The 25,293-nt window shown below is 36.9% G+C and overlaps 1 protein-coding gene across 12 annotated transcripts in view; it reads right to left on the bottom strand.

Moving 5' to 3' along the window:
• The window catches only part of TBC1D4 (TBC1 domain family member 4), a 190,473-nt gene that overhangs the window by 27,573 nt on the left and 137,607 nt on the right, over positions 1 to 25,293 (bottom strand). For 7 of the 12 annotated variants that reach the window (XM_040487352.1, XM_040487354.1, XM_040487343.1 and 4 more), the window contains exons 6-12: positions 21,547 to 21,638; positions 21,150 to 21,260; positions 17,322 to 17,441; positions 10,921 to 10,995; positions 9,378 to 9,604; positions 7,682 to 7,846; positions 3,441 to 3,464 (exon numbers count right to left, since the gene is read on the bottom strand). In XM_040487352.1, the coding sequence (XP_040343286.1) occupies positions 3,441 to 3,464; positions 7,682 to 7,846; positions 9,378 to 9,604; positions 10,921 to 10,995; positions 17,322 to 17,441; positions 21,150 to 21,260; positions 21,547 to 21,638 (814 nt within the window). The remainder of the gene's footprint in view (positions 1 to 3,440; positions 3,465 to 7,681; positions 7,847 to 9,377; positions 9,605 to 10,920; positions 10,996 to 17,321; positions 17,442 to 21,149; positions 21,261 to 21,546; positions 21,639 to 25,293) is intronic. The other 5 variants (XM_040487349.1, XM_040487350.1, XM_040487351.1 and 2 more) reach the window with 3 other exon arrangements.

The raw sequence follows: 25,293 nt of genomic DNA, 5'->3' as shown, positions 1-25,293 counted from the left end.
GTGAGAAAACTTTCTGTGGGTTGAAAAAGTCTAAGCAACTTGCCCACAGTTCCACAGATAATAAATGGAGAAGCCAGAATTCAAATCCAGGTGGTCCAGGATCCCAACAAAGGCACTACACTTCATCATGCCAATGTAAATCCTCTCCTCCTTAGTCCAGACAAAGCACTACTGGACCATAAAACTAAACCTGTCAGTATCCCCAGTGCCATGTGTATTTCTGGTGGAAAAAAAAAAAAAGTCAGTCTCTAACTGGCTTTAAGTCTTATGGTCAGTATTCCTCTTTCCATTTTTTAATGGCACAAAGTCATTTATTTCAGCAGAGAAATAACTTCAAAGTACTAAGTGTTCACTTATGTACATGTCTCACTTCTTCTTTGCTTTTGAAAGAACTCCATTCCAAAATGCAACTATTTCTTTAAATGGAAGGATCAAAAACAAAACACATTAATATGGTGGACTACACATATATTGTATTATCTTTACATTTTTTTTAATGATAAAACAAATCAGAACGATTTCCTTATTTTTCCATGGTCTTTTCCCTCCTTCTTTTGCATTTTGGAATGTCAACACGTATATTATAAAATTGTTTCCAAAGTGACACATTCAGGAAAAGTGTTTTGTGCCAGAATTACCTCTATTGAAAATTTTATGAAATTAAAAAACGAATGACTAGGAAGGAAATACAACGTGGTGAATTCCCAATTATTTTTATATTGGTGTATTCTATATATATTTCCTATTACTAGTCACCAGTTAATTAAGAACCACAATCCAAAAGGCACAAATGAGAGCTTTATAAGAAGAGAAAAGGGGCGCCTGGGTGGCGCAGTCGGTTAAGCGTCCAACTTCAGCCAGGTCACGATCTCACGGTCCGTGAGTTCGAGCCCCGCGTCAGGTTCTGGGCTGATGGCTCAGAGCCTGGAGCCTGTTTCCGATTCTGTGTCTCCCTCTCTCTCTGCCCCTCCCCCGTTCATGCTCTGTCTCTCTCTGTCCCAAAAATAAATAAACGTTGAAAAAAAAAATTAAAAAAAAAAAAAAGAGAAAATATTCTATCATATTCTGTAGGCTGGGAGGCACTTCCAAGTCCTTCTGGACACAGCATCAAATCCAAGGCTATGGATATGATATGAATGCTCCCACAAAGCTCCAAGATAACTTTTTAATACATCTTTTGGCCAAGCAGTTAGAACCTTTACCACCCTGACTTTTTAAATTAACATTATACTTCTTGTGTTAACACAGAATTTTTAATGGATACCTGTCTACTTTAGTAACAATTAATTTGCTGGATATTGTAAAAAATGGAGGTGTTTTAGTGATCACTCATAGGGACTCAATGTTAAGGTTGCAGTCATGTTTTATTCCACCTCCCCCCACCCCCACCACCAGGCAGCATAGATACATTGTTCACAAAGCTAATATGTGGAATTTAAGAAACAACAAAAGTGAATACAGGGTAAGGGGCAGGGCGGGGGGGGGGGGGGGGGGGGAGAGGAGAGAGGGAAACAAACCACAGGAGACTCTTCTATAGAGAACAAATTGAGGGTTGATGGAGGGAGGTAGTTGGGTGATGAGTATTAAGGAGGGCACTTGTGATGAGCACTGGGTGTTGTATATAAATGCTGAATCACTGAATTATACTCCTGAAACCAATATTGCAGTGTATGTTAACAAAATAAAACTAAAAAACAAAAACAAAAAAAACCCCAAAAGGTGTTTTTCTGCTTAGCATCAAACTGCCCCTCATCCTCCAGCCCCTGGGCACCCATCTAAAACGAGTAGCATCATAAAGGCCAAATAAATGACTAATACTGATTAAAGCTATATCTAAATCACAATGTTTTACAATTCAAGATAAAAACAAGACTTGATTAATGTGATATAGCACCTATTTCACAGAAATCTGAAAAAGTGTTCTCTTTGTAAATGCCTCAGGAAAGACTCGTGGAACAACATAGTGATGAAACTTAAGCTTTTCCCACAGGATCCAAAGTATAATTTACACATAACTGCATCAGGTACACTAATAGTTTATGTAAGTCCTGACTTTCAACTAGGTACGATCCTATCATTCTTTGGAAAATCTTTACTAATTAAATAAAACTGATATTGAACTATTCTAGTGGAAAGCAATATATAGCATGTGAGCTATGAGTCGGAGATAGATTAATCAGTGGAACAATGTGTAAAAGAAAAAGAAAGAATGAGAAAAACAAGGAGTTTTATTTCCTAAGCTCTACTTTGAATATACATTTTTAAAAGATTAAGTTCTTTACACTGGAATTTAAAGTATCTCTGGGTGGCTAGCTTATTTGCTTACTCACATCCCTAAAACCTAAGATTAAGGAAATAATACTAAACAGGATATAAAACATCCCTAGGGCTCAATCTAACCATACGTAAAATAAGGAAAGTCCAGGCCAAATGATCTCTAAGGTAATAAACAGACCTGTTTTTATGCCTGTAGAACCTAGAAGGACACACAGTAAAACTAACACTTCCATTAGGGTTTTAAAAGTAGGTAAGAGTCTTACACCCAACCATTAAAAAGTGTCAATCAATTACAAGTCTCAAACAAAAAGTCATTTTTTATCTTATCAATGTGTCCAAAATGATTTCCTTTTTCCTCCTTTCTTTTCTCCTTTTTTTTCTAGTCCAATCTTTAACACTGTGTCTTCACTGTAGCTAGAAAGAAATCCAAATGTTAGTGGCTCCAAACAGAAAGATGGGCATGTCTGTTTTTCACAGGATTCCTGATACAAACTAAGTATAGAACCTAAAACAAAGCCAAGAATAATTATTTCCAGTTGAGTTGTACAGCAATAATTTTGGATGTTTACCACAAAAAGCACGCGAGTTGAGAGGAAGAGGTATCACTACAGATGTGGTCAGACTTCCATAATAAGGAAGTAGGTGTGTTCCTGTGTCCAGACCAGTGGGAGGTTTGACAGGCCTCAGCAGTGTCTCAAAGTAACCAACTTATCAAGAATTAAGGTGAATAGAAACAGATTAACAATCCTCTTTGGGTGAAAACTAGATTAAATTTTATGACCTTGTTTCTTTTAGGATGCTCATTTCTGCATCTTCTTGAAATAAACTCCTTATATGTACATACATACCTCCAAATGAGCAAATTCATGTCTATTAATTCAAAATTAAAATCAGGCTTTGCTTGAAGGCCATGGCACAGTACTAAGGAATTGTCAGCACGGAATAGAGTAGAAACAGGATTTCTGTTTGCAATCAACATTTTATATGATTATTTGTGATCTTTGATTACACCAGGCATCACATTTTCCCTACGACAGAACCCCATAGCACCAGAATGTTGGCATGCATTCAGGAGACAGCCAAAACTGTTTTTTAACTGACAGTGATATTCAGGTGGAAGAATTTATGAATTTTTATAAGAACATATTTAGACCTCTAATCACCTTGATTCTGAAGCAGTGTCCTGTCTAGTCCAACAGGAAAAGAAGGAATGACATTAGCATACAGAGAGAGATATATGACCAAAATCAGGATTTTAGAATAAAAAGGCATTTCCATTAGTCATCAATAAAGCATAAAGTTATTTCAATAATGAATTGTGAATGATAATACTATTTTTATCAGTGAACACAAGAGAACTATGTGGAACCAAAATTATACTACAAAGTACTTCAGCAAAAATCTTATTTTCTCACTGAAAAGTCTTATAAGTGAATAGAAGTAATGACTATCATTTTACTTTTGACCAATTAACTTCAATATAAATGTTTTCTTGGTTAAAGGCTTCAATGCTGAGAAAAAATTATAAGGAGTGACAAAGATGCCTATTGATAGAAAGGATGTATCATATTTGATAAATATTATATAAATGTACTATATCATCACAGTTATGGTTCAGCTACTAAACAATGAAATGACATTAAATTTTTAAAAATTAATTCAAGGCAAAACAAAACATATGCTTATTCCCTTTATCATTTCAAGGCTGTGCAGATAAACCTACTAATCAATAAACCATATTAAAAATATCTTGATTCCTTTTTCTCAGCCTACTTAAAAACAGTAACCTGACATGTTTTTAATAATTCAGAATAGAGGTCCTAGAGAAGGATGCCTAATCTGAGTTTCAAATTTTCAATTTAATAGCCTTTTTAAGAAGTAGTATATATTAGCCTATATGCTAACATACTCTGTACCTTATTTGACTGTGCATATTTAGAGATTCACTCTATACAGCTAATAAGATGCGAGGTACTCAAGTGAAAAGAAAATTGTAATTCATAGTATTCTGAACCTCATTCCTCTCAATATTCTGAATAGTTCCAGATATTACGGTAATTGTGTGTGCTTCATGTTCTCTCTGAAAGGTGTGATGAGAAATGTAGATTCAGAAATCACTGAATTAAAACCATGCTCTTGAATATCCTCATTCTTAGGAAATACATATTAAAGTATGCAGAGTATTAATGTATGAATGGAAGTAACCTATTTACAAATGACTTAGAATAAAGAAATATATACTCATATATGCACGTGTGTGTGTACACATATACATATAATATGTGAATAAACAGAAGGAATGATAAAGAAAATGTGGAAATTTTAAAAAATTGATGAATCTGGATAAAAGGTTTTCAGGAGTTCTCCATATTATTTTTCCAAATTTTCTTTAACTCTGAAATTATTTCAAAATACAAATTGAAAAAAAAAACCCTGTCCCAGATTGTAACTAGTAATTTATGTCTAAGTGACTTACTAGTTGAAATAAACCTATTAATAGTGAATTTTGTCCAACAATTTTACTACTGTGTACATAGTCCTCAGTAATGGACAGATATGCTAATATCCAGGACAACTAATAATATCCAGGACAGCACTCTTTTAATGACCCCAAACTAGAAACAACCCACATATTAAGTGGAATACTACACAGCAATAAAAAATAAATGAACTGAACTACACATAAAATGGGGATGAATCTCATAAAGTAATGTGCAATGAAAGAAGCCAGCGTAAAAGAACGTATGCTGTACCATTCCATTTATATAGAGTTCAAAACCAGGCAAATATGAACAATGGTATGAGTGATCAGGGGGAAGGGAAGTGATTGGGTGGGAAGAGAAGAACCGTGAGAGTACTGATAGCATTCCATTTATTGAGAGGTGGTGACATGGGAGCATTCACTCCGTGACAATCCACTGAGCTGTTTGCTCAGGGCTGGGGTACTTGCCTTTTTTTTTTTTTTTTTTAAGTTTATTTATTTTGAGAGAGCGAAAGAGAACGACAGAGAAAGAGAGAGTGCACACACGAGTCGGGGAGGGGCGGAGAGAGAGAATGCCAAGCAGGCTCTGAGCTGACACAGAACAAAGCCTGACTCGGGGCTCAAACTCACTAATTGTGAGATCATGACCTGAGCTGAAATCAGGAGTCAGACACTTAACTGACTGGGCCACCCAGGCAGCCCTGATTGCTATACTTTTCTGTAAAAATAAAAATTTTAAGTCTCTTTTTGGCCTGCTGGGTCTATGCTGGTCAAATTACCAAAAAACAAACAAACAAAAAAAACTGTACAGGAAGTACAGAAAAAAGTACAAGAAAGTGTTCTCTGATTTTTTCGCTATTCTTAGAGCCAAGAAAATATTACAAAGTACAGAAAACGGGATTATTTTTAATGATCCTACAAATTTAAAAGTTCTCCATATGTTTAAATATATCACTTCAAGTAAGATAGCTACAAAAAGTGAAAATTTTCAATGCAAAACTAAATACACTTACCCTCTGACTTTAATATCCTTCTTTAGAATGAGATACAGGGGACTAGGAAGCTTTGAGCAAGAATAATGCACACACTTAAGCAAAACGACTGAAGACAGATATGTAACACACTACAATATAAATAATCTAAAAAAAAAAAAAAAGCCACTGTTTTGGCGTTCTGCATTCTGTTCACAGCTAACCTTTGACCTTCTCAATGATTTTTCCTAATTGTCACTTTTGGGCAGGGTTCTGTTTCCAGAAGAAAACTAGGATTGCCCAGATGCTCACTTTAACTAACATAACAATAAGAAACTGCCAGTATGTTTCATTCAAAATGCTGTACTCTTATTAATAGGTAGTACTATAGACATAAGGCAAACTGATATTTTTATATGTGTACATTCTTGGTTCTCTCAATTCATGGCATATTCCATATATACTACACTGTTTTTTGTAGCTAATTTCTTTTCAATCCTCTCCCATAAGGTTGTCCCTGAAAAATCCCTTATTTACTTTTTTATATTTATTTTTTAAGTAATCTCTACCCCCAAAGTGGGACTCAAACTCCCAACCCCAAGATTTAAGAGTTGAATGCTCTACCAAGTGAGTCAGCCAAGTGCCCCCTCGAAAAGCCCTTTAAAATCAGTTCTTCATTCATTTTCTTCACTAGAAACTCAATGTATGAACATGACTTTGTACTAATTCAGAGGAAGTTCAGATTCAAAATTTTTTAAATCCAATATTAATTATCTTTCTTAGAGTGAAGATAATTGGCACACATAGACAAAAGATACTCAGAGATCATTCAAAAATTAGTCTAATTTAACCAGTTGCTGAAGGTTACCTAGTTAAATGCTAACTTTTGGGATTTCCTTAGTCTAAAAGAAATGGGGCCAAAAAGAAAATCTTAGTGACACACAGGCTGGTTACAACAGGTATTCCTCTCCTTGACTGCAAGAATTGTCAAATATCAAATGACTAGGAACAACCCAAGTCTATCAGCAAGACAGTGGATAAACTGTAGTGTATTAAATGGAATACTATACAGCAAAAAAAAAAAAAAAAAAAAGAATGAGTCAAGCAAGCTACACCAAAGACTGGAATGAATATCACAAACTTCTAAGCCAGCAACAATCCCTTTAGAAGAATCCCCAAGCTAACGCAACACTTTTCAAAGGCTATCGATATCCCACTAGTAATTTGAATAATCAGTAAGATGTCATAATTTTAAATTTTTTAAAAAGGCAATTCCCCAAAAATCACTACATCTAATTTTGTGTACTTAAAAGCACAAAGATTTTAAAAGCTATACATTTTCAATACTGAGAACAAAACAAAATCAGATAACTAACTACAAGACTCAAGAAATCCTTCATGCTATCTGAAAGAGTTGACATCAACATGATCCTGTACCCATTATGTATTTTACACTGAGTTTTAGAGAAGTAAATCTATGTCATAGAAAAATCAAAGAAATGCCTAGGAAATATTCTATATACTTAAAAACTAAAGATATATTTATCTATCACGTTAGTACAGTTGGCTTATGGATTCCGTATCATATGTCCAAAGAGGCTAAGAAGAAAAAGCACAATCGGAGGAGATTTGCTTAGTATGTATTAGCACCAGGTCTTGTTGCAAACAGTACAAAGCTTAGACTCTGGAGCGTACAGCAAAGAAATACACAGTACAAAAAGATATAATTCAAAAAGATGATCGTGTTATTAAAGGCTTTGAAACACTGGTTTTAAAAGTTTTCTTGATAAAATTTATTGGAATTGAAGCCACTATATTAGAAATGGATTAGAACAAGCACAACATATGGATGCATAAATGTCACTCCAAAATTAATGAGCCACTTTTTAGTAACATATCAGCATATCACTGCAGAAAATTTTGCTTTGCAAACAGAGGACACTGATCTCACCTGATTTCATTTTCATACTGTGGGGACAGTCTACCTGAATTCTGGTAAAAGCTTTTCAGGAAAGAGGGGGCAGTGAAGGAAGGGGCAGAGAAGGAAGTGTGAAGACTTGGAAGACTGGAGGAAGAATTACTCTCCTTGGGCATGCGCCGAACTGATGGAAGAATGCTGAGTACAGAAAACACAGCAAATTTGTCTTAATTTATATTTTGGCAAAATCTTCATTCACTATGAAAAAGCATATAAACAGGTTCTTGCTATTAATTCAATCTTGCCTTTCAAAGCTCAGGGCTGGATCTTCTATGGAAAAAAGGAAACATGCAGTTGTCTGTTGAGATGACCATGACCTTGCTCACTCCTCACAAACTGAATTCCTCACCTGTGCAGCATGTCCAACCATACGTGTTTATCTCTAAAACATTCTTAACAGTTTTAGGACAAACAGAGTTTATTTTTATGTGCAAAAGATACTTCAAGGGAAAAAAAAGTAGGAAAGCAGAAATAATTACAGGAAACAAGTTCCTGTAAATGATTATCAGTAGTTCAAAGACTTAACTATTTTAAGTCTAAAATAATCTTTTAAATTCTTGATAATTTTTCCCGGAAAAAAGAGACTCCGTGCCTTGTGTAAATATAAATGAAGCAGTCATTTTTTAAAAAATCTTGATATACACATGAATTGTAAATCTTTTTTAGAAAAGAAAATCTGAGAAAAATTAACTCTATTACTCTACTTTATTTTCATATATCCTAAGTATCTACCTTACTTTTAAGTATCAAATCAGTCAAAAAACAACACTGAAGATAAAACAGTATCCTTAAACTTAATGCTGATAACTCTGATAACAACTAATATAAAAATTCCTTTTACTTAGAGTTCTGGGTTGTTGTTTTGTTTTTCCCCAACTGGGATCACTATCAGACTCTGTTTCCTATATCAGACTCACAGGCAAACTAGAGAAACAAAATTAATTCTAGGATTTAAATTCTGACATGTGCTACACAGGAAGATGTGAAAGCACTCTACAATTCTGAGTTTACCTCCTTTATTATATATTACCAAATGCCAAACAGTTTTGTTGAATTATTTTTTAAATACCATATAAGATAATTTCTAATGGACACTCCTATCAATTATTATATATGTATTCTTCTTTACAGATATCACTTTATTCTAGATAAAATTTTTAATAACTTTCATTTTTGGCTTTAATTTATTATAAAGTGTAGCCAAATTTTATGTCATGTAGGAAGATAGCTTAGGTGATTTTTTTAACCCTTGTATTTTATTATAGGCTAACAGGAAGTTCTACTTCTATGTACATTATTTTCAAATTTGCTGATTATGTTTCAGTAGAGTGGTCCTCAAGAAAACACTGAGTAAAATGTGTTGTCACCAAGTTTTTCAGACAAAATAAGTGTGTAATATCTTGTATTCTCCATTTTTCTGGGAAAAAAAAAAACAAAAACAAAAAACTGTTTCTGTCCAAAATGCTTTAACTCTTCTCTTGGAGTGTACCTTAAATCCTGCCTTGTTTCTTTTAGTAACTGAAGTTTTTTACAATTCAATTTATTTTTCTGGTCTTTCTAAAAGCGAACTGTTGGCAGCATGAAGTCACAACAAATCTTAACTGCACAGTGACCGTAACAGGTGACAGGAGAATTTCATTTCACTTTCCAGAAAGAGTGTTGGACTCACCTGCACTGTTCGCTGGAGCTCTGCCTCAGAAGAGGGGAGCGAACACCGTGAGCTCTCCCATCCTGTAAATTCAGCTTTCTCTTTGTGCTCGAAGGTGGGTGGCTGAACGTGTGTGCCCGTCTTCGAAACTGTGGGGAGTCAGAATCCTCTTCAGGGAATGTCTGCCAAGCTGAGGACAGTGGGGAGGCTGGTGGTGTCCCTGGTGGAGAGTCTCCCGGGGAATAGTCCTGCAAAGCAAGCAGAAGTGAGGTCTTTCTTTCCTACATGGATCATGGCAGACCTGCTTCAACACACAGCTCAAAAGTGACAGGGAGCCTCTTCTTCCTCCTGAGTCATGACAAAACTTTTTTTTTTTTCACTCAATCCATGCTGAAGGCTAATCAGTATCACCACAACCCATTTCTTCAGATAAGCAGCTGTAACACAGCGTCCGTCAAGATAGGCAGAAAGAGAAAGGAATGATAAGAAAAAGTATTCTTTCTCCTAACACTTTGTGGTAAAATGCTATAGCTGCTGTACTTTTCTCATTGTTGCCAGAAAGATGAAAAGGGATCATGACCAAAAAAGGGTGGAGTCTGGATTTACATATCTACTGATTTCCGTGACATATCGCCTGCATGCTTCCTGTACTGTCAAAACAATATCGTGATGCCTGAGTATCCAAGTTTCATAGCAAAGCCTTCAGGAAAATAAAATAAAGCCTGTTCAGTATCTTCATTCACTGTGGATATTTCTATCCAATGACAAGTTCCCTGAGGTAAAATTTTTTTAAAAACATGAAAAACAGGAAATGAATGAAAAGTGAGCTATGCCGGAATGCCTCTCCTATTGCATGGGTGGACATCATAAATCTTTCAATTTAGACAGGTATGCTGTTTATACTTTCCAAAACAGGCACCACTGTAGAAATGTTTAGCTTGATAAACATGGGTTAGGGTTAAGACATTCATAGTGAAACCAAATCCCCACTTCTATCAACACAAAGTTCAGTAAAAATATTTTAATATTTTCCATTTAAAATAGGTTGCATATACCTTGGGTGACATATTGCCTGATACCTACTGAGAACTATCTAGGAGATAACAAGGAACCTAATGTTACAGTTAAAAAAAAAATGGGGGGAGCAGTAACATGACAGAACAAAAGATAAAAAGATCACCATACAAGTGCAATAATTAGATGACTTATTTTTCTGTGGCTTTGGATCAAAAGTTGCTCAAATACTGTGTTCCCAAGCGTACCATCTCCAAAACAGCAAAGAGCCTGACAGAGCACCGTTAGCCTGGAATAGGTGTTCTGTGCTAACATGAGAAAGCTGCAGTGGAAGAGAGCAATGTAATAATATCCATAACCTTCTTACTTTAAATAACAGTATTTTTCACTTATTTTAACATTAATCTAATATTTTAAATTTAATTGTAACAATAACATTTGTTAAAGTCACAAACGACTCATCACAAAACAACTAAGCAATACTGCCATATCAGCGCTGGTTTTTGCCAAGTTGCAATCAGCAGTAAAAACAGGAGCTCAGACGAGATACCTTCTCTGAAGCAAGACTGTTGGACCGTTCAAAGCTATCCATACTTCCAAGCCGGCCTCTCATTCTGTTAGCTCCCTGAGTGAAGAGAATAAAATTCAGTTGTTCATGCAGTTTGAATTTTTACTTTAAAAACCATAAAAGGCGGTTGCTTCTTTATACTAGCATTAAACTGATCCTTTTGTGTTTCGCTCAGATTCATTGGCAGTATTAACAGCCTTGCCTGCACAGTAAACAGAACTTATACACAACCTATTTGCACTGCTTCTAAATCAGTCATTGGATAACTAGATACTCTGATCAAGGTTTTTAAAGTTACTCTGGTTACAAGGTTAAACATTCTTCATCCATAAGATCAGGAAAACCCCATAAGATCAGAGACAGCCCCATTCACTTTATGTCTCATACAGATAAACATAACCGTGGAAGGCAGAACACAACAAACCACGACAGTTATAAAGAAAAAGGTAAAAAAAAAAAAAAAAAAAAAAAAAAAAAAAAGGGGTGGTGTTGCGCCTAGGTGGCTCAATCGGTTAAACATCTGACTTCTACTCAGGTCATGATCCCATGGTTTGTGAGTTCAAGCCCCACATCGGGCTCTCTGCTGTCAGCATGGAGCCTGCTTCACATCCTCTTGTCTCCCTCTCTTTCTGCCCGTCCCCCCTCCCTAGCTCTCTCTTTCAAAAGTAAACATTAAAAAAAAAGTTTCAAAACATCCAACCTCCACAACACCTAGATTACAAACAACATAGTTCACATTATAGGATTATAATAAACAAGTTTTTAAAAACTCCATTGGAGGGCTGCCTGGTGGCTCAGTTGGCTAACTGTCCAACTCTTGATTTCAGCTCGGGTCATGATCTCACGGTTCATGGGTTCAAACCCCGCATCGGACTCTGCACTAACTGTGTGAGGCCTGCTTGGGATTCTCTCTCCCTCTTTCTCTTAAAAAAATGAGCTAAGGAATGCAAATTACAAACAACTGCGTCATAAAATGTATAGATTCAGCTTCATTCATTCTACCATATGAAAACTACGTCAATAAAACATTTCTCTCTAGAAATGCTAGACTATCCATCAGTCTGCTTCAAGACGGGTGAACTGGTTTTTGTGGGGTTTCTTTGTTTTTTGTTTTTGTTTTGTTTTCTTGTAGTTGTTTGGTATGGATTTCATAGATGATCTAAGAAAGAGGAACTGAAGAGATCATCTCATCTATTACATATTCTACTGTGATTACAACTACTATCTTGTACAATCTGTTTTTCATGTAGTCAACAAGTGCCTCAGCAGTTACTAGTTTATTATGAAAGTCAACAACAGAACTCAGTATGGCCAAACATCACATAATCCATCAACTGCCATTTTTTTTTTTTCTTTCTCTTTGAGCTACCCATTATAGAAACCTCTGCCTTTTTACCTTACTCTGGACAGGTTGCAATTTAGACTTGCCAGTATTTTCCTTTACTATCAACCTAGACATTTCTTTTAATACTACCCTATGTTGAAATGTGTCTGTAATCTTATGTCTTCCTCTTTTTTACTTCCTCATTTTGGTGGAGTGCATACTCCAGGTGCCTTCTGAGAAAGGGAGACTGGGGTATTTTCTCGTTCTGTAACTCCTACCACTCGGCATTTGGATCTTCAGACTGATCCTTTTTTCACCTTGTCCTCCTATTCTCCATTTCCAAGAAACAGAGTTTCTTGGAAAAGTTTTCCAACTCTAGCTTCCCAGACTTGTGTTGAATTTTTCTTTGGATGTCTACTACCAGAAAGTTTTAACAGTGCTTTCTTGTTCACCCAACTGGCTGCTGATTCAATTGTTCACTCAGGTGACTCTTGTTCTCTCTCAACTGACTCGTTTATATGTATGGTATCCTACACCTGGTTTCATAGAAACAATACTTATTCTTATCTACGTATATCAATTATAGTTTTCTATTTCTGTTGGCACCTAAATAACAATCATATCAACAGTAAAATTGATGGCCACATAAAATATCAATGAGTACCTATCACCTTCTATATACTATGTTGAGCATTTTATAGCGCATTATCTCATTTAATCCTCACAGAGTCTCCAAGATGGATATAGTTACTTAGCTCAACTTCACAGTTAAGGAGACTGAAATTCTGATTATGTTGCCAAAGTTTACACTGCTAGTTCAAGGACTGGGCAGCAATTTGAACCCAAGAATTTCAACTTAGCAGTGGAACTCTTGAGCTCATATTCACTGTTATCTCCTGTAAACAGAACTTGGTGAAAAGTGGAATTGCTAATAAAACTAAGCAGCCTACACTGGTAATTTTTCAAATGTCCTGCAAAGAACCTGATCAAGGTTCTTTCAGTTCTTCAGTTCTATGCCTAACAACAGACACTTCCAGTAATAAACTATATTTGTGGCGGATCAATGGTTTGGTTCATGTGCGTGGCCAAGAGGAAACTATTGTGAGGACCAGGTTGTTTTTCCCATTATTTTTTAGCTGCTACTTCCAGGCCAACCTCCCTGCTTATCTTAAACAGGTTATTTGGTCACAATAAGGAGACTGGTCAGACAGGTATCAAGTCATTTCCATTATTAGAAAAGCACTTAAATCACACATTTTAGTCATAGCAGTGTTTTATCCATGTGTTTTGTGTGTGTGTGTGTGCGGACACAAAGAAAAACAAATTTACTTTAAAATTATACTCTAGGGGCACGTGGGTGGCTCTGCTGGTTAAGTATCAAGCTCGTGATTCCGACTCAGGTCATGATCTCACGGTTCATGAGTTTGAGCCCTGTGTCAGGCTCTGTGCTGACAGTGCAGATCTTACCTGGGATTCTCTGTCTCTCTCTCCCCCTCTCTGCCCCTCCTCTGTTTGTACGCACACACTTGCCCCCTATCGCTCTCTTTCTATCTCAAAAATAAATAATTTTAAAATAAATAAATAAATAAAATTATGCTCTATCATGGTCATTAATTCACACATTTCAACAAGGAAGGACAATGGATAGTACTCTGAGGGAAGCATAAAATGAGACCTCTTTTCCAATGATGCATACTTTATATTGATAAATGTTCCTCTTTTGGAAATATTTATCTATACATAAACACATTAGTGAATATTTCCCTTCTATAAAACTTCAACTAATGAAAAAGCAACAAATACCCAGAATACAGGACTCTGTCTTTTCACCTCTGAGCAGACAGCTTTTCCAGTTTAACTGTCTGATGATTTGGTAATACATGTGGCACGCCTCTTCCTCTGGACCCACTTTTTAATTGTTAATGAGCTGAGCTTCTGAGCATTTTAAAAACATATCCTATTTCATAAACAGCTATAGTTAGTTAAATCAACTGTCTTCACATTTAAAAATGGCAGCAATTATGAGCCAAAATCTGTGGCTGGAGTGCCAATTTTCTACCATATAACTCAGAATGAAAATGATACACTGATCAGTTTTAGAGGTACACAAAACCCCTTTTCTGAGTAACCTTTAACACACCATGGATAGCTGCCAACCTTCCCCTTAAGTCCATTCTGCTGCACATGGTGCAAGCAAGATCTTGTTGGGTCACATAATTTATGGCACTTGGCAGCACTGTGGGGCACAAAAGCTACACCATCCTCCTCGACCAAAATAGATGGGCTGTGTGTGCCCTTGCCGACAGAGTTGTTGCAGCCACTCAAGGCTATGTATGTGGCACTTCAAAGTCAGCCGTGCAAGTGCTGTGCAGAACGCCAAAGTACTAAATGGGGATGAGGAGAGTAATACTCTAAGCACCCTCGGATCATTCCAAAAATGACAAGGGTTTCAGAGCTTCCCACTGTCTGGACCATCTACTATCTACACTGTGATACTTTCCCAACATAGCGACATTTCATCCTCGTACTGATGTGAGATAGGCACAGTATCAGGATGCCCATTTCACAAATGGGGAAACTGGCTTAGAAGAAAATGATTTGTCTGGGATCATACATATAAAACCTACTAGGGCCAGGTCTTGAATTCAGGTCCCCAGACCACCTACTTAAATGGCCTTTCTACTAAAATTCTCACTAAATACAATGGGAGATAGGAGAAGGAGGGCGGGGAGGTGGGGAGGGGGGCAGGAGGGAGTGAGAAAAGGAAGGAGAGAGAAAGAAGGAACACAAGTAACTTATAAATACTGGGGAAGAAAAAGATAGGACAATTTTATGAAATGGTGCCTTAACACACTTCTGATTAATCTTGTAGAATACTCTTTTCCTACATTGTGTCTTCTGCTGATAATAGGGTTGGTAGCTGATCACTTTAATTAAGAGATATATCTATAAAGTATTTTGAGTTCAGGCAAAGAAGAAAGAACAAGAACACCCTACATCAGAAGGTACTATGTCCTAATGCTCCCCTGCACTTCACTTTCCTGACCCTAATACTTGTGACGACAACAGGTTGGTAATTTTGTAGACCGTCCCTCAATTTGGGTTTGTTGATTCTACCTCATGATTAGATTCAGGTACTGCTCCTTTGGCAGGAATACCACAGAAGTTCTGTACTCTCTGTATCAAGTCGCGCAAGATTTCAATTTGTCTCATTGCTGATGACGTTCCCTTGGGTCACTTGACTGAGGTGGTGTCTGCCAGTCTTCTCCACTGCGAAGTTACTACTTTCCTCTTTGTTATTAAAAAGTATTAATTAAATCCAGTAAATATCCTGATCATGATCAACTTCCAAGGTATTCATTTATGTTTCCTATCAGAGTGGGCTCGTCGTTTCCTACTTCATGCAACAGGTTACAATCCTTTGCTATCATTTATTTTGACGTTTATATTGCCTCAGATGTCAAGTGTGGGAGCCCTTCAAGGCCTTTTTAAAACTTTTTTAAAAATGTGTTTATTTATTTTTGAGAGAGAGCTAACAGGGGAGGGGCAGAGAAGGGGAGAGAGAGAATCCCAAGCAGGATCCACACTGTTGGCGCAGACCATGATGTGGGGCTCAAACCCACGGTACCATGAGATCATAAACTGAACTGAAATCAGGTCAGACGCTTAACCGACTGAGCCATTCAGATGCCCCTCAAGGTTTTTATGACATACCACCATCTTTCTTTGAGCATTCCCTTATTATCTAAAATACCAACATGCTCTGTTTATCATCTACTTCCTTTTGAAGTCCTGGAATCAGCCATTTCTCCCAGGATCCCAGTTCCCTCTTGTAGAATGATACACAGAAACCAAACCTTGGGTGCTTGGTGTCACCCAAGCAGGCTTAATTTATTCTCTGTTATTTGCAGAAAAGCTGTTCCCAGCTCCTATCAGTGGACAGAGCCAGGGACCACATACAGATTTACACACACACACACACACACACACACACACACACACGTGTTAACACATATACACGCATTACATATTATACATAAAACTCTATTATTCAAAAATATGTAGATAGATAACCAGGATTCCATACTGTTACCTCTGAGTTGAATCCAACAACATGGGATTTATTCTAATTTCTTCCCTTTTCATATTTGTAATTTCCTTTTACTAAATCCTTAATACGTTTACATATTTGACCAGTCCCTTGTGTGTTAAAATCTCCACAACTGACACCTCACAGACACTCTCCTCATCCTACTCAGGTTCCAACACCCCATATCAGGGCTGCCACGCCCACCCACAGAGGCCATCTCCACCCTGCTCAGACTCTAACTCCTCATAGCAGCACCTTGAATGCCTTCTCCCCTCCACTCACTCTCACTCTGACATCCTGCACTGGGCCATCCCTATGCAGGACTGGCCTCCTCATCGGCTAAGGCTCAGACTTCCTGAACCAGGTTACCCTCTTAAGTGGACACACTCCTCACCACACTCTGGTTTTCACAGGTTGCATTGGGCCACCCCACACACAGCACCCCACAGGCTCTATCTCTCTGCTCTGAGCCACTGTAACTCTCCCACCCTCCAGCCCTAACACCTCTACCTTGTCTGATCTCATCTGACAGTTTTGGACTGAACCATTCAGGAAGAGAATAATGGAGGGGAAGAGAAATCACTTTGATTTTAAAATAAAATATACAAATTTATTAAATGGAATATGTAGATTTCTATTAATTTACACTGTTTTCAGCATTTCCTGTCAGCTCCTAATAATAGCAAAATGAAGTATTTTGAGTTCCTATATCTATATCTATCTATCTATCTATATATATATGTATATATATATATATATATTTCTACTACTAAATCTCTTGCTCAAACTTAGATATTAGAAGCACCAGAATAAATCATGAGATTACTGTAAATAATTTAACTATATTAAAGCGATCTTTGTGGTTTATTTTTTTGAAAGGAAATATTCTGTGAGACAGTTGAGAATGAAGTAAAGCAGTTAGTAAACACAGACATCAATATCTAATTAAGAGTCTCTGTTTAATCTTACCCTTGAGAAGATATTTTCCAGGGAGCTAGTTAAAGATCTCTTAGCTTTATTTTTCAGAATGTCAAGTTTGAACCTTCCACTGCTTGTTGCATTTTCCGGGATGGTACTATTTGAAATTGTCTATAGAAAGAAAAACAGATAAATTTTAGTTTGGAAACATTCAGGGTTAAATGAGCCTTTAAATACAGGCTTGACTAAGCCATTAAAAACCGTAAGAATTCTTCTGCAGTTCTATTAAGGAGTAATAATTTAGGTCCCACACTGTGAGCATACAGATTATAAGGACAGGGGGTTACTTTTTAATATTGCAAGTAATAAAAAAACACAGAAGATCTCTCGTTTATGCCTTTCCTTTCTGCTAATATATTCCTGCTGCATTTAACAAAAATTTAAACTTGACACATCAATTTTTACTGCCATTTTGACTAACAACTATAACCATCCCTCTTCAAGCCACATATTTTATACCCAAATTATGAAGGAAAACATAGAAAAAAAGTTTCAAAGAACAAAGCATCTAGTGAAACTGAATTCTGCTGATGCCTCTGTTAAAATCCCATTTTCATTTGTGAGTGGGTCATTTCTTTCAGATCAACAAATACTCATAGATACTACAAACTGTACGAGAATCTACAATATGTCCACTATATTAGATTCTCTATTTTATCCTAGTGCACTAAAAAGCTACTATGGTTCCTAGTGGTAGAAAATTTCCAAGAAAGAAACTTTATTATTTGTTTGAGAAAGAAATATATTCACATTAAACAGCAACACAAAACAACATGTATCAAATCTGGAAGTGTGAAGACTGGTTGTGGGTCTCAGGAATCAAAAGATTGGTTGTGGGTCTCAGTGGTCAGGAATAAAAAGATAGGCAAGATTCATACAGGCAGAAAAAAAGGGGATGAAGATGGTCCTGGAACTAGGGATGACAGCAAAATCCTAAAGACCAATGTCCATGGGGCAGTGAGACAGTGCAGGTGTTTGGTTAAAACAAAAGAAAGTAGTGGAAGGTTAACTTGGAAAAGTGAGGCTGGATATGAAACCTTGAATGGGAGGAATCACGGATCAGATTTTATAAGCAGAGGGGCATCACAAAGTAATGTCTGGGGGAAAGATTTATTGGAAAGCAATATTCAAAAATCATGGGAAGGACAGGGAAATCAGAGAATGAAAGACCAGACAGGAAAATTCAGCACAGTCATTAGAATTGGCTCCATGGGGTTAAGAAGTTACTGATTAAAAAAATATATATATGATCCCCCTCAAGAAAGGAAGGAAAGCCATGGCTATGGATGTGAGCTGGACTGGGCTGCGTGTATGTAAAGGATTAGGAGGGCATTCTTGTCAGGCTTTCAGGCAAAGAACATGACTAAAATAGAGAAATTGTAATGGTGCTTAGCACGATGCTTGACACCGTAGATGCTCAGTAAATACCAGGTAAATAAATGGAAAGAAGAAAGGAAGGGTGGGGGGAAGAGAGAAAGTGAGGGAGAACTTACTAAAATCCCAAGACTTTATGTTTCTTGACCTTCCTATATCACTGGAATGGCTGATCTTCTAACTTGAACTTTTCTCCTACCTTGGTCACCCACCATGGCAAATCTCATTCATTCTCTTTCTGTCTTTTTCACTGGCACCATTTTAATTCCCTCATTGCCTGACATGCAGGTGTCCCTCGGTACCTCCCCCTTCGATTTCAAGTCTATGCCAGAGCCCAATGTCTCCCATATTTACACCATGAACTCAAATTCCTCTGTGGGCACCAAATCCATTTTTCTACTTAAATTTCAAACACATTTCTAAAATTGAACTCTTATTTCTTATTTCCATCCCTTTCCCCACTCTTGTTTTCTTTCTACATGTCCTAGACTAGTTTCATACAGTTCCCCAAAATCTGCAACTGTGTGGCCTCTACTAGCAATCCCCTTTCCCTTCCTTGACACATGTTCCCAGTCACCAAGTCCTAATGATCACGCCTCCTAAATGGTTCTTGCCTCATTCCCTTTCCCATATCTCCAGTAGTGCTCTAGCTCAGCTTCTCTCCAAGACAAAATAAATTCTTTTTTTTTAAGTTCACTTATTTATTTTGAGAAAGAGAGAGAGAGAGAGAGAGAGAGAGAGAGAGAGAGAGAGACCATGCACAAAAGTGGGGGAGGGGCAGAGAGAAGGAGAGACAGACTCCCAAGCAGGCTCCGCATCATCCACGAAGAGCCTGATGCAGGGCTCGAACTCACAAACTACGAGCTCATGACCCAAGCTGAGATCAAGAGTTGGACACTTAATTGACTGTGCCACACAGGCACCCCCAAAATAAATTCTTAAAGACAGAATTACTCAATCTATTTTTGTATAGGTATTATCCCTCTCTGGTATATACTTATATCATTGTCCCAATCCTGCCGTATATCTCCATATTTTACTTTATTTGATTACATGTCAGTTTCTCCTCCTCAGCAGTTAGATGGCAGATAAGAGCTGTCATTATTCAACCCCATTGCCTAGTACCTAGTACGCAACTTGCTAACAGTTTGTGCAATAACTAAATGAGTTACTTCTCGCATATTCTATTATCAAATTCTCCGGATTTGAGAATGTGACTTCAGTCCTAACACTGTCAACCTCCTCACCCATCAACCTGTCCCACAAATCAACCATCACTATAACAGCAGAATTATCTCTTTAAATTACAAACCTGATCTCACACTCTTACTTGAAACCTTTCAATGACAAAGTCAGGCTGAGCACTTAAGGCTCTTCATCATCTCACTGCTGCCTATCCTTCTAGCCATTATTTCCCCATCAATCCCCAGGTACATCCTAAAAATCCATTAAGTATGTTGAAGGCCTGCATGAAGTATGTCGTGCTCACAGCTACCGCAAAACTTTGTGCTCAATGTCCCTTCCTTTAGAAACACTCCCTCGAATTTTTCAATGAACAAACCATCTCCCCTAAAACTTCAGCCTCCCCCAAATTTCTTCTTCTTGAATTATTTAATTCTTCCCTCTTTCCTTACTCTCCATTCTGGCTCTAAAGCAAAAACATAGCTATTTTTGAGCTCACTGCACTTCTTTTAAAAAGCCACTTTGTTACCTCTATTCTATGTGTCCATTTATCTGTCTGCATTCCCCTTTCCAATATTTGAGCGCTTTCCTGGAAGATTCATTCATCTCTTTTTTTGTTCACCATTATCACACAGCTTAGCTCATAGAAGGTTCTCTCGAAGAGACTATTCAATGCATACAATTCAGGAATCACTAATAAAGTGATATGTGATTTGTTCTGAATAGAGTGAAATACAGACTAATCTGAATTAGTGTTACTAAGTAAATATGTCATCGTCTCCCTACATGCGTTGTTGGTGTCTTGCTTTATTTACATGCAGCTGGAAACACATTCTCCACCACATGCACAAAAATACCATCTCTTCCTTTGCAGCTAAAAGGGATGTTTCCAAAATACTACTGCTTCTTTGCGTATTTGCTATGTACCCTTCAAGCCTGTGTAAACTTTTAACGAAATAAAATGTTCATATGAATTTGAAATAAAATGGGTTAATATAACTAAAACTGCATGTTCATTCTAAATCATGAACACTTACTATTACTGTCTTTATAACAATAATCCTTTTTTTCACATTTTAAAACTCATCATTATTTTATCTCAATGTTAAAACCTCCCATAAATAGCTGAAAAATGAATCTGATGGGACTTTAGCCCTAATGATGAGAACACAAAGAAAAGAAACTCCTTTCACATCTTCTGTGATACTTTGAGTAAATACATAAACAAAACAAAAGCAGGTCCAGGAAAAGAAAACATCTCACCGATGGGCCTTCTCCAATGTGAATGTGTGTCCTCTGCTTGGCCTCACACAGCTGCCTCAAATGTAAAATCACAAGTTCATTCTCTTCCTGGTCGCTGACTGGCTTCATTTTCTGTCCAACAGACAAACCAAGAGCACATGATGGCAACACAGCTTCTCTCATCTTATTGTATTCCCTCTTGGTTTTATGTGTCTGGCAGACAGACATAAATAATGCTAAGTGTTTCACTGCCCTTAGAAGCAAAAGTAACAGGGGCATTCTCATTACTATCATATACAGTTCAAGAGAATATATATCTTTAACTTCAGAGAGAGAAGTGAAAAAAAAAACACTTATAAAAACAGGATCCAATTCTCATTTCTTAAATCTTATTTGTGAGAACTATAAATTATGTTACCTGGACGCGCTCAAAGATGTCTGCCTGCTCATTATCTGTCAGTGAAGAGAGATGCCTCTGTATTACCAGCTTGGCTCGTGGAGGGTAGAGACCTATGGAAAATGATGGAGATAAGTATTAAACACAGTAGCTGATGTATATATACATCAAAATGTATACATAATGCATTACAGACTGTCCCTTTAGCAGGCTCTGAAGCTAAATGTTCTCAAGGAGATGTGTTCCCACCCATAATAAACCTTGGAAACCTACCATGAAATGATTAAAGCTAGATGGAACCTTACCTAAATCAACCGACCCCTGTCGGTATCCTGAAGTTAGAATTATTTTTTTTAACTTTTTTAATGTTTATTGATTATTTCTGAGAGAGACAGACAGACACAAGTGAGGGAGGGGCAGAGAGAGAGGGAGACACAGAATCTGAAGCTTCTAGCTGCCAGCACAGAGCCTGATGCGGGGCTCGAACGGACAAATCATGAGATCATGACCTGAGCCAAAGTGAGACGTTTAACCAGCTAAGCCACCCAGGCACCCTCTGGAGTCAGAATTATTAACAAGAAGTTTCTAAATGATACCAAATCAACAGCATAACCAGGTACCGTTTAGTATACTTTAGTATACTAACAAACTTTGACGCCACAGAAACTTGTGGGTGAACACTAGCCTTGGCCAAAATCTCTAAGCTTAAACATGACCAAAAAAAAATTGTTTTTGAGAGAGAGAGAGAGAGCAGAGGGTCAGAAGGATGGGGAGAGAGAGAATCTTAAGAAGGCTCCATGCCCAGAGCAGAGCCTGGCACAGGGCTTGATCTCGTGAAGGTGAAATCATGACCTGAGCCGAAATCAAGAGCAGGACGTTTAACCCACTGAGCCACCCAAGTAACCCAACGTAACATAATATTAATTTAATATTAATAATATTAAAAGGCAGAGCTCCAGCACAAACAGAATCTCTCCTCATCATGCAGGTCTTGTTTCACAGAACAAAATTTCAAGAATAGCAATAGTATTTAGTGACATTTTTAGTGTTATTATTTTACCAAGAAATTGTTTACCTCTGTGTATCATGTTATTTTTATATCTACCATACTCTTACACATAATTTATATCAAGTCCTTGGACAAAACATTTTTCCATGAAAACATTTTTGGTTTTATAAATTTTTTTTAAAGAGAAAAGAGTTATTTTCCTCTGAGTGAGATAACACTGTTTGTATTTGCTTTATATTTTATTACCCAAGTAGTATAAATTCCACATTTTTAAAATACTAGAACATTATAGATAGTGATAAATTTGCCTTTGATAGATACTAGAATCAGTGAGCAAAGGCATAAGAGATTTGTACAGATTCAAAGTATCTTCCCTAAAATATTTGTTGGCTCCAGGGTGAAGAATAGTACTTTTATGGTGGAAAATTGCTGAGAGCACCTTGAGCAGGTGATAAGGCCAGCATGACCAGTAATAAACTCCTCAACGTCATGAGTCTCATGACAGGATGCACTGAGAAGGAGGCTGCACCATTTCTACAGTGCTCTTGCTAGGGAGGAGTGCCCTCGTTACAAAATTGAGAAGATATCAAACAGGCTGAACCAAGGGACAACGAGCAAAGTAATGGAGTGATGCTTTTGCGAATGTCAAGGTCACAGAAGACAAGGAGACTGAGGGGGAGGGTGAAGTCACCACTACATATAAGGTAGAATCCTGACTGGGATCCTGGAATGAAAAGGACATGAATGAAAACACTGGTGAAGGATCAAATTAAATGTTTAGTTTGGATAATAATATTGTCCCAATGTTAATTTCCTATGCTAAACATTGCACTGGGCTATAGAAGATGTTAACAATTGGAAAGGATAGGGGTGAACATTTGGAAACTCTCTGCAACTGTCCTATTAATCTAAAAGTACACCAAATTAAAAGTTCTTTAAAAAAGAAATATAGGAAAAATGAACTATTGAGACCTCAACAAAATAAAAAGCTTCTGCACAGCGAAAGAAGCAATCAGCAAAACTAAAAGGCAACCAACCGATGGAATGGGAGAAAGATATTTGCAAATGACACACCAGATAAAGAGCTAATATCCAAAATCTATAGAGAACTTATCAAACTCAAAGCCCAAAAAAACAAATAATCCAGTGAAGAAATGGGCAAAAGACATGAATAGACACTTCCTCAAAGAAGACATCCAGATGGCCAACCAACACATGAAAAAATGCTCAGCATCACTCATCAGGGAAATACAAATCAAAACCACAATGAGATACCACCTTACACCTGTCAGAATGGCTAACATTAACAACTCAGGCAACAACAGATGTTGGCGAGGATGCAAAGAGGATCTCTTTTGCACTGCTGGTGGGAATGCAAACTGGTGTAGCCATTCTGGAAAACAGTATAGACGTTCCTCAAAAAATTAAAAGTAGAACTACCCTACGATCCAGCAATTGCATTACTAGGTATTTATCCAAGGGATACAGGTATGCTGTTTCGAAGGGGCACATGCATCCCAATGTTTATAGCAGCACTGTCAACAATAGCCAATGTATGGCAAGAGCCCAAATGTCCATCGATGGATGAATGGATGAATGGATAAAGAAGATGTGGTCTGTATACATATATATACACACACAAACACAATGGAGTATTATTTGGCAATCAGAAAGAATGAAATCTTGCCATTTGCAACTATGTGGATGGAACTAGAGGGTATTATGCTAAGCGAAATTAGAGAAAGACAAATATCATATGACTTCACTCATATGAGGACTTTAAGAGACAAAACAGATGAACATAAGGGAAGGGAAGCAAAAATAACATAAAAACGGGGGGGGGGGACAAAATATAAGAGACTCTTAAACATGGAGAACAAACACAGGGTTACTGGAGGGGTTGTGGGAGGAGGGATGGGCTAAATGGGTAAGGGGCAGCAAGGAATCTACTCCTGAAATCACTGTTGCACTATATGCTAACTTGGATATAAATTTAAAAAATAAATTAAAAAAAAAGAAATATAGGATATTATGTATTTTTCCAGATAAAGCAAAGTGTATGTGTTATTCAGCAAATTATATTTTCACTCAATTATATAATTTTAAAATGTATCCAAGTTGATATACAGTTGAAATTCATTCCTATTAATTCATTGTATGAACATATTTCAGTTATGCTATTGATACACATTTGGGTTGTTTACAATTTCCCCTTATTTAAAAACAATACAACCTTGAAAATGTCACCTTCTGAACCCATGTGAGAGTTTCTCTTATCAAGACAAGGAACCGGTGGGCAATTTTAGGTTAATACATTTCTATCAACTGTCCCCCAAAATGGCTACACCAACTTATACGACATTCAGCATCACATAAATGTATCAATATCCCCACAATTTCATCAACAGTTAATCTGATGAGTATCTTACTGTTTTTTCCATTTTCATGTGTCTGACATCTAATAAGGCTGAGAATCTTCTCATTTTTATTATTGGACCTTTTCATTTCCTTTTTACACAAGTGTTTTTTAATATGAATTGTGTCATTGCCTACTGGTGGTTTTATCTTTCTCTTTCACACAGTAAGTGTTCTTATAAATTCTGATTACCAATCTGCTATCTCCTTACCTCTTGTTTATTATTCTTTTTTTTTTTTAATGTTTATTTATTTTTGGGATTTTTATTTATTTATTTATTTATTTTATTTATATTATTTATTTTATTTATTTTATTTATTTATTTTATTTATTTATTTTATTT

Source organism: Herpailurus yagouaroundi, unplaced genomic scaffold (genome assembly GCF_014898765.1).
Source record: "Herpailurus yagouaroundi ecotype Mexico unplaced genomic scaffold, PumYag 164, whole genome shotgun sequence".
NCBI lineage: Eukaryota > Metazoa > Chordata > Mammalia > Carnivora > Felidae > Herpailurus > Herpailurus yagouaroundi.
Note: the sequence above shows the minus strand (reverse complement) of the source record. Positions and strands in the feature narration are given on the sequence as shown.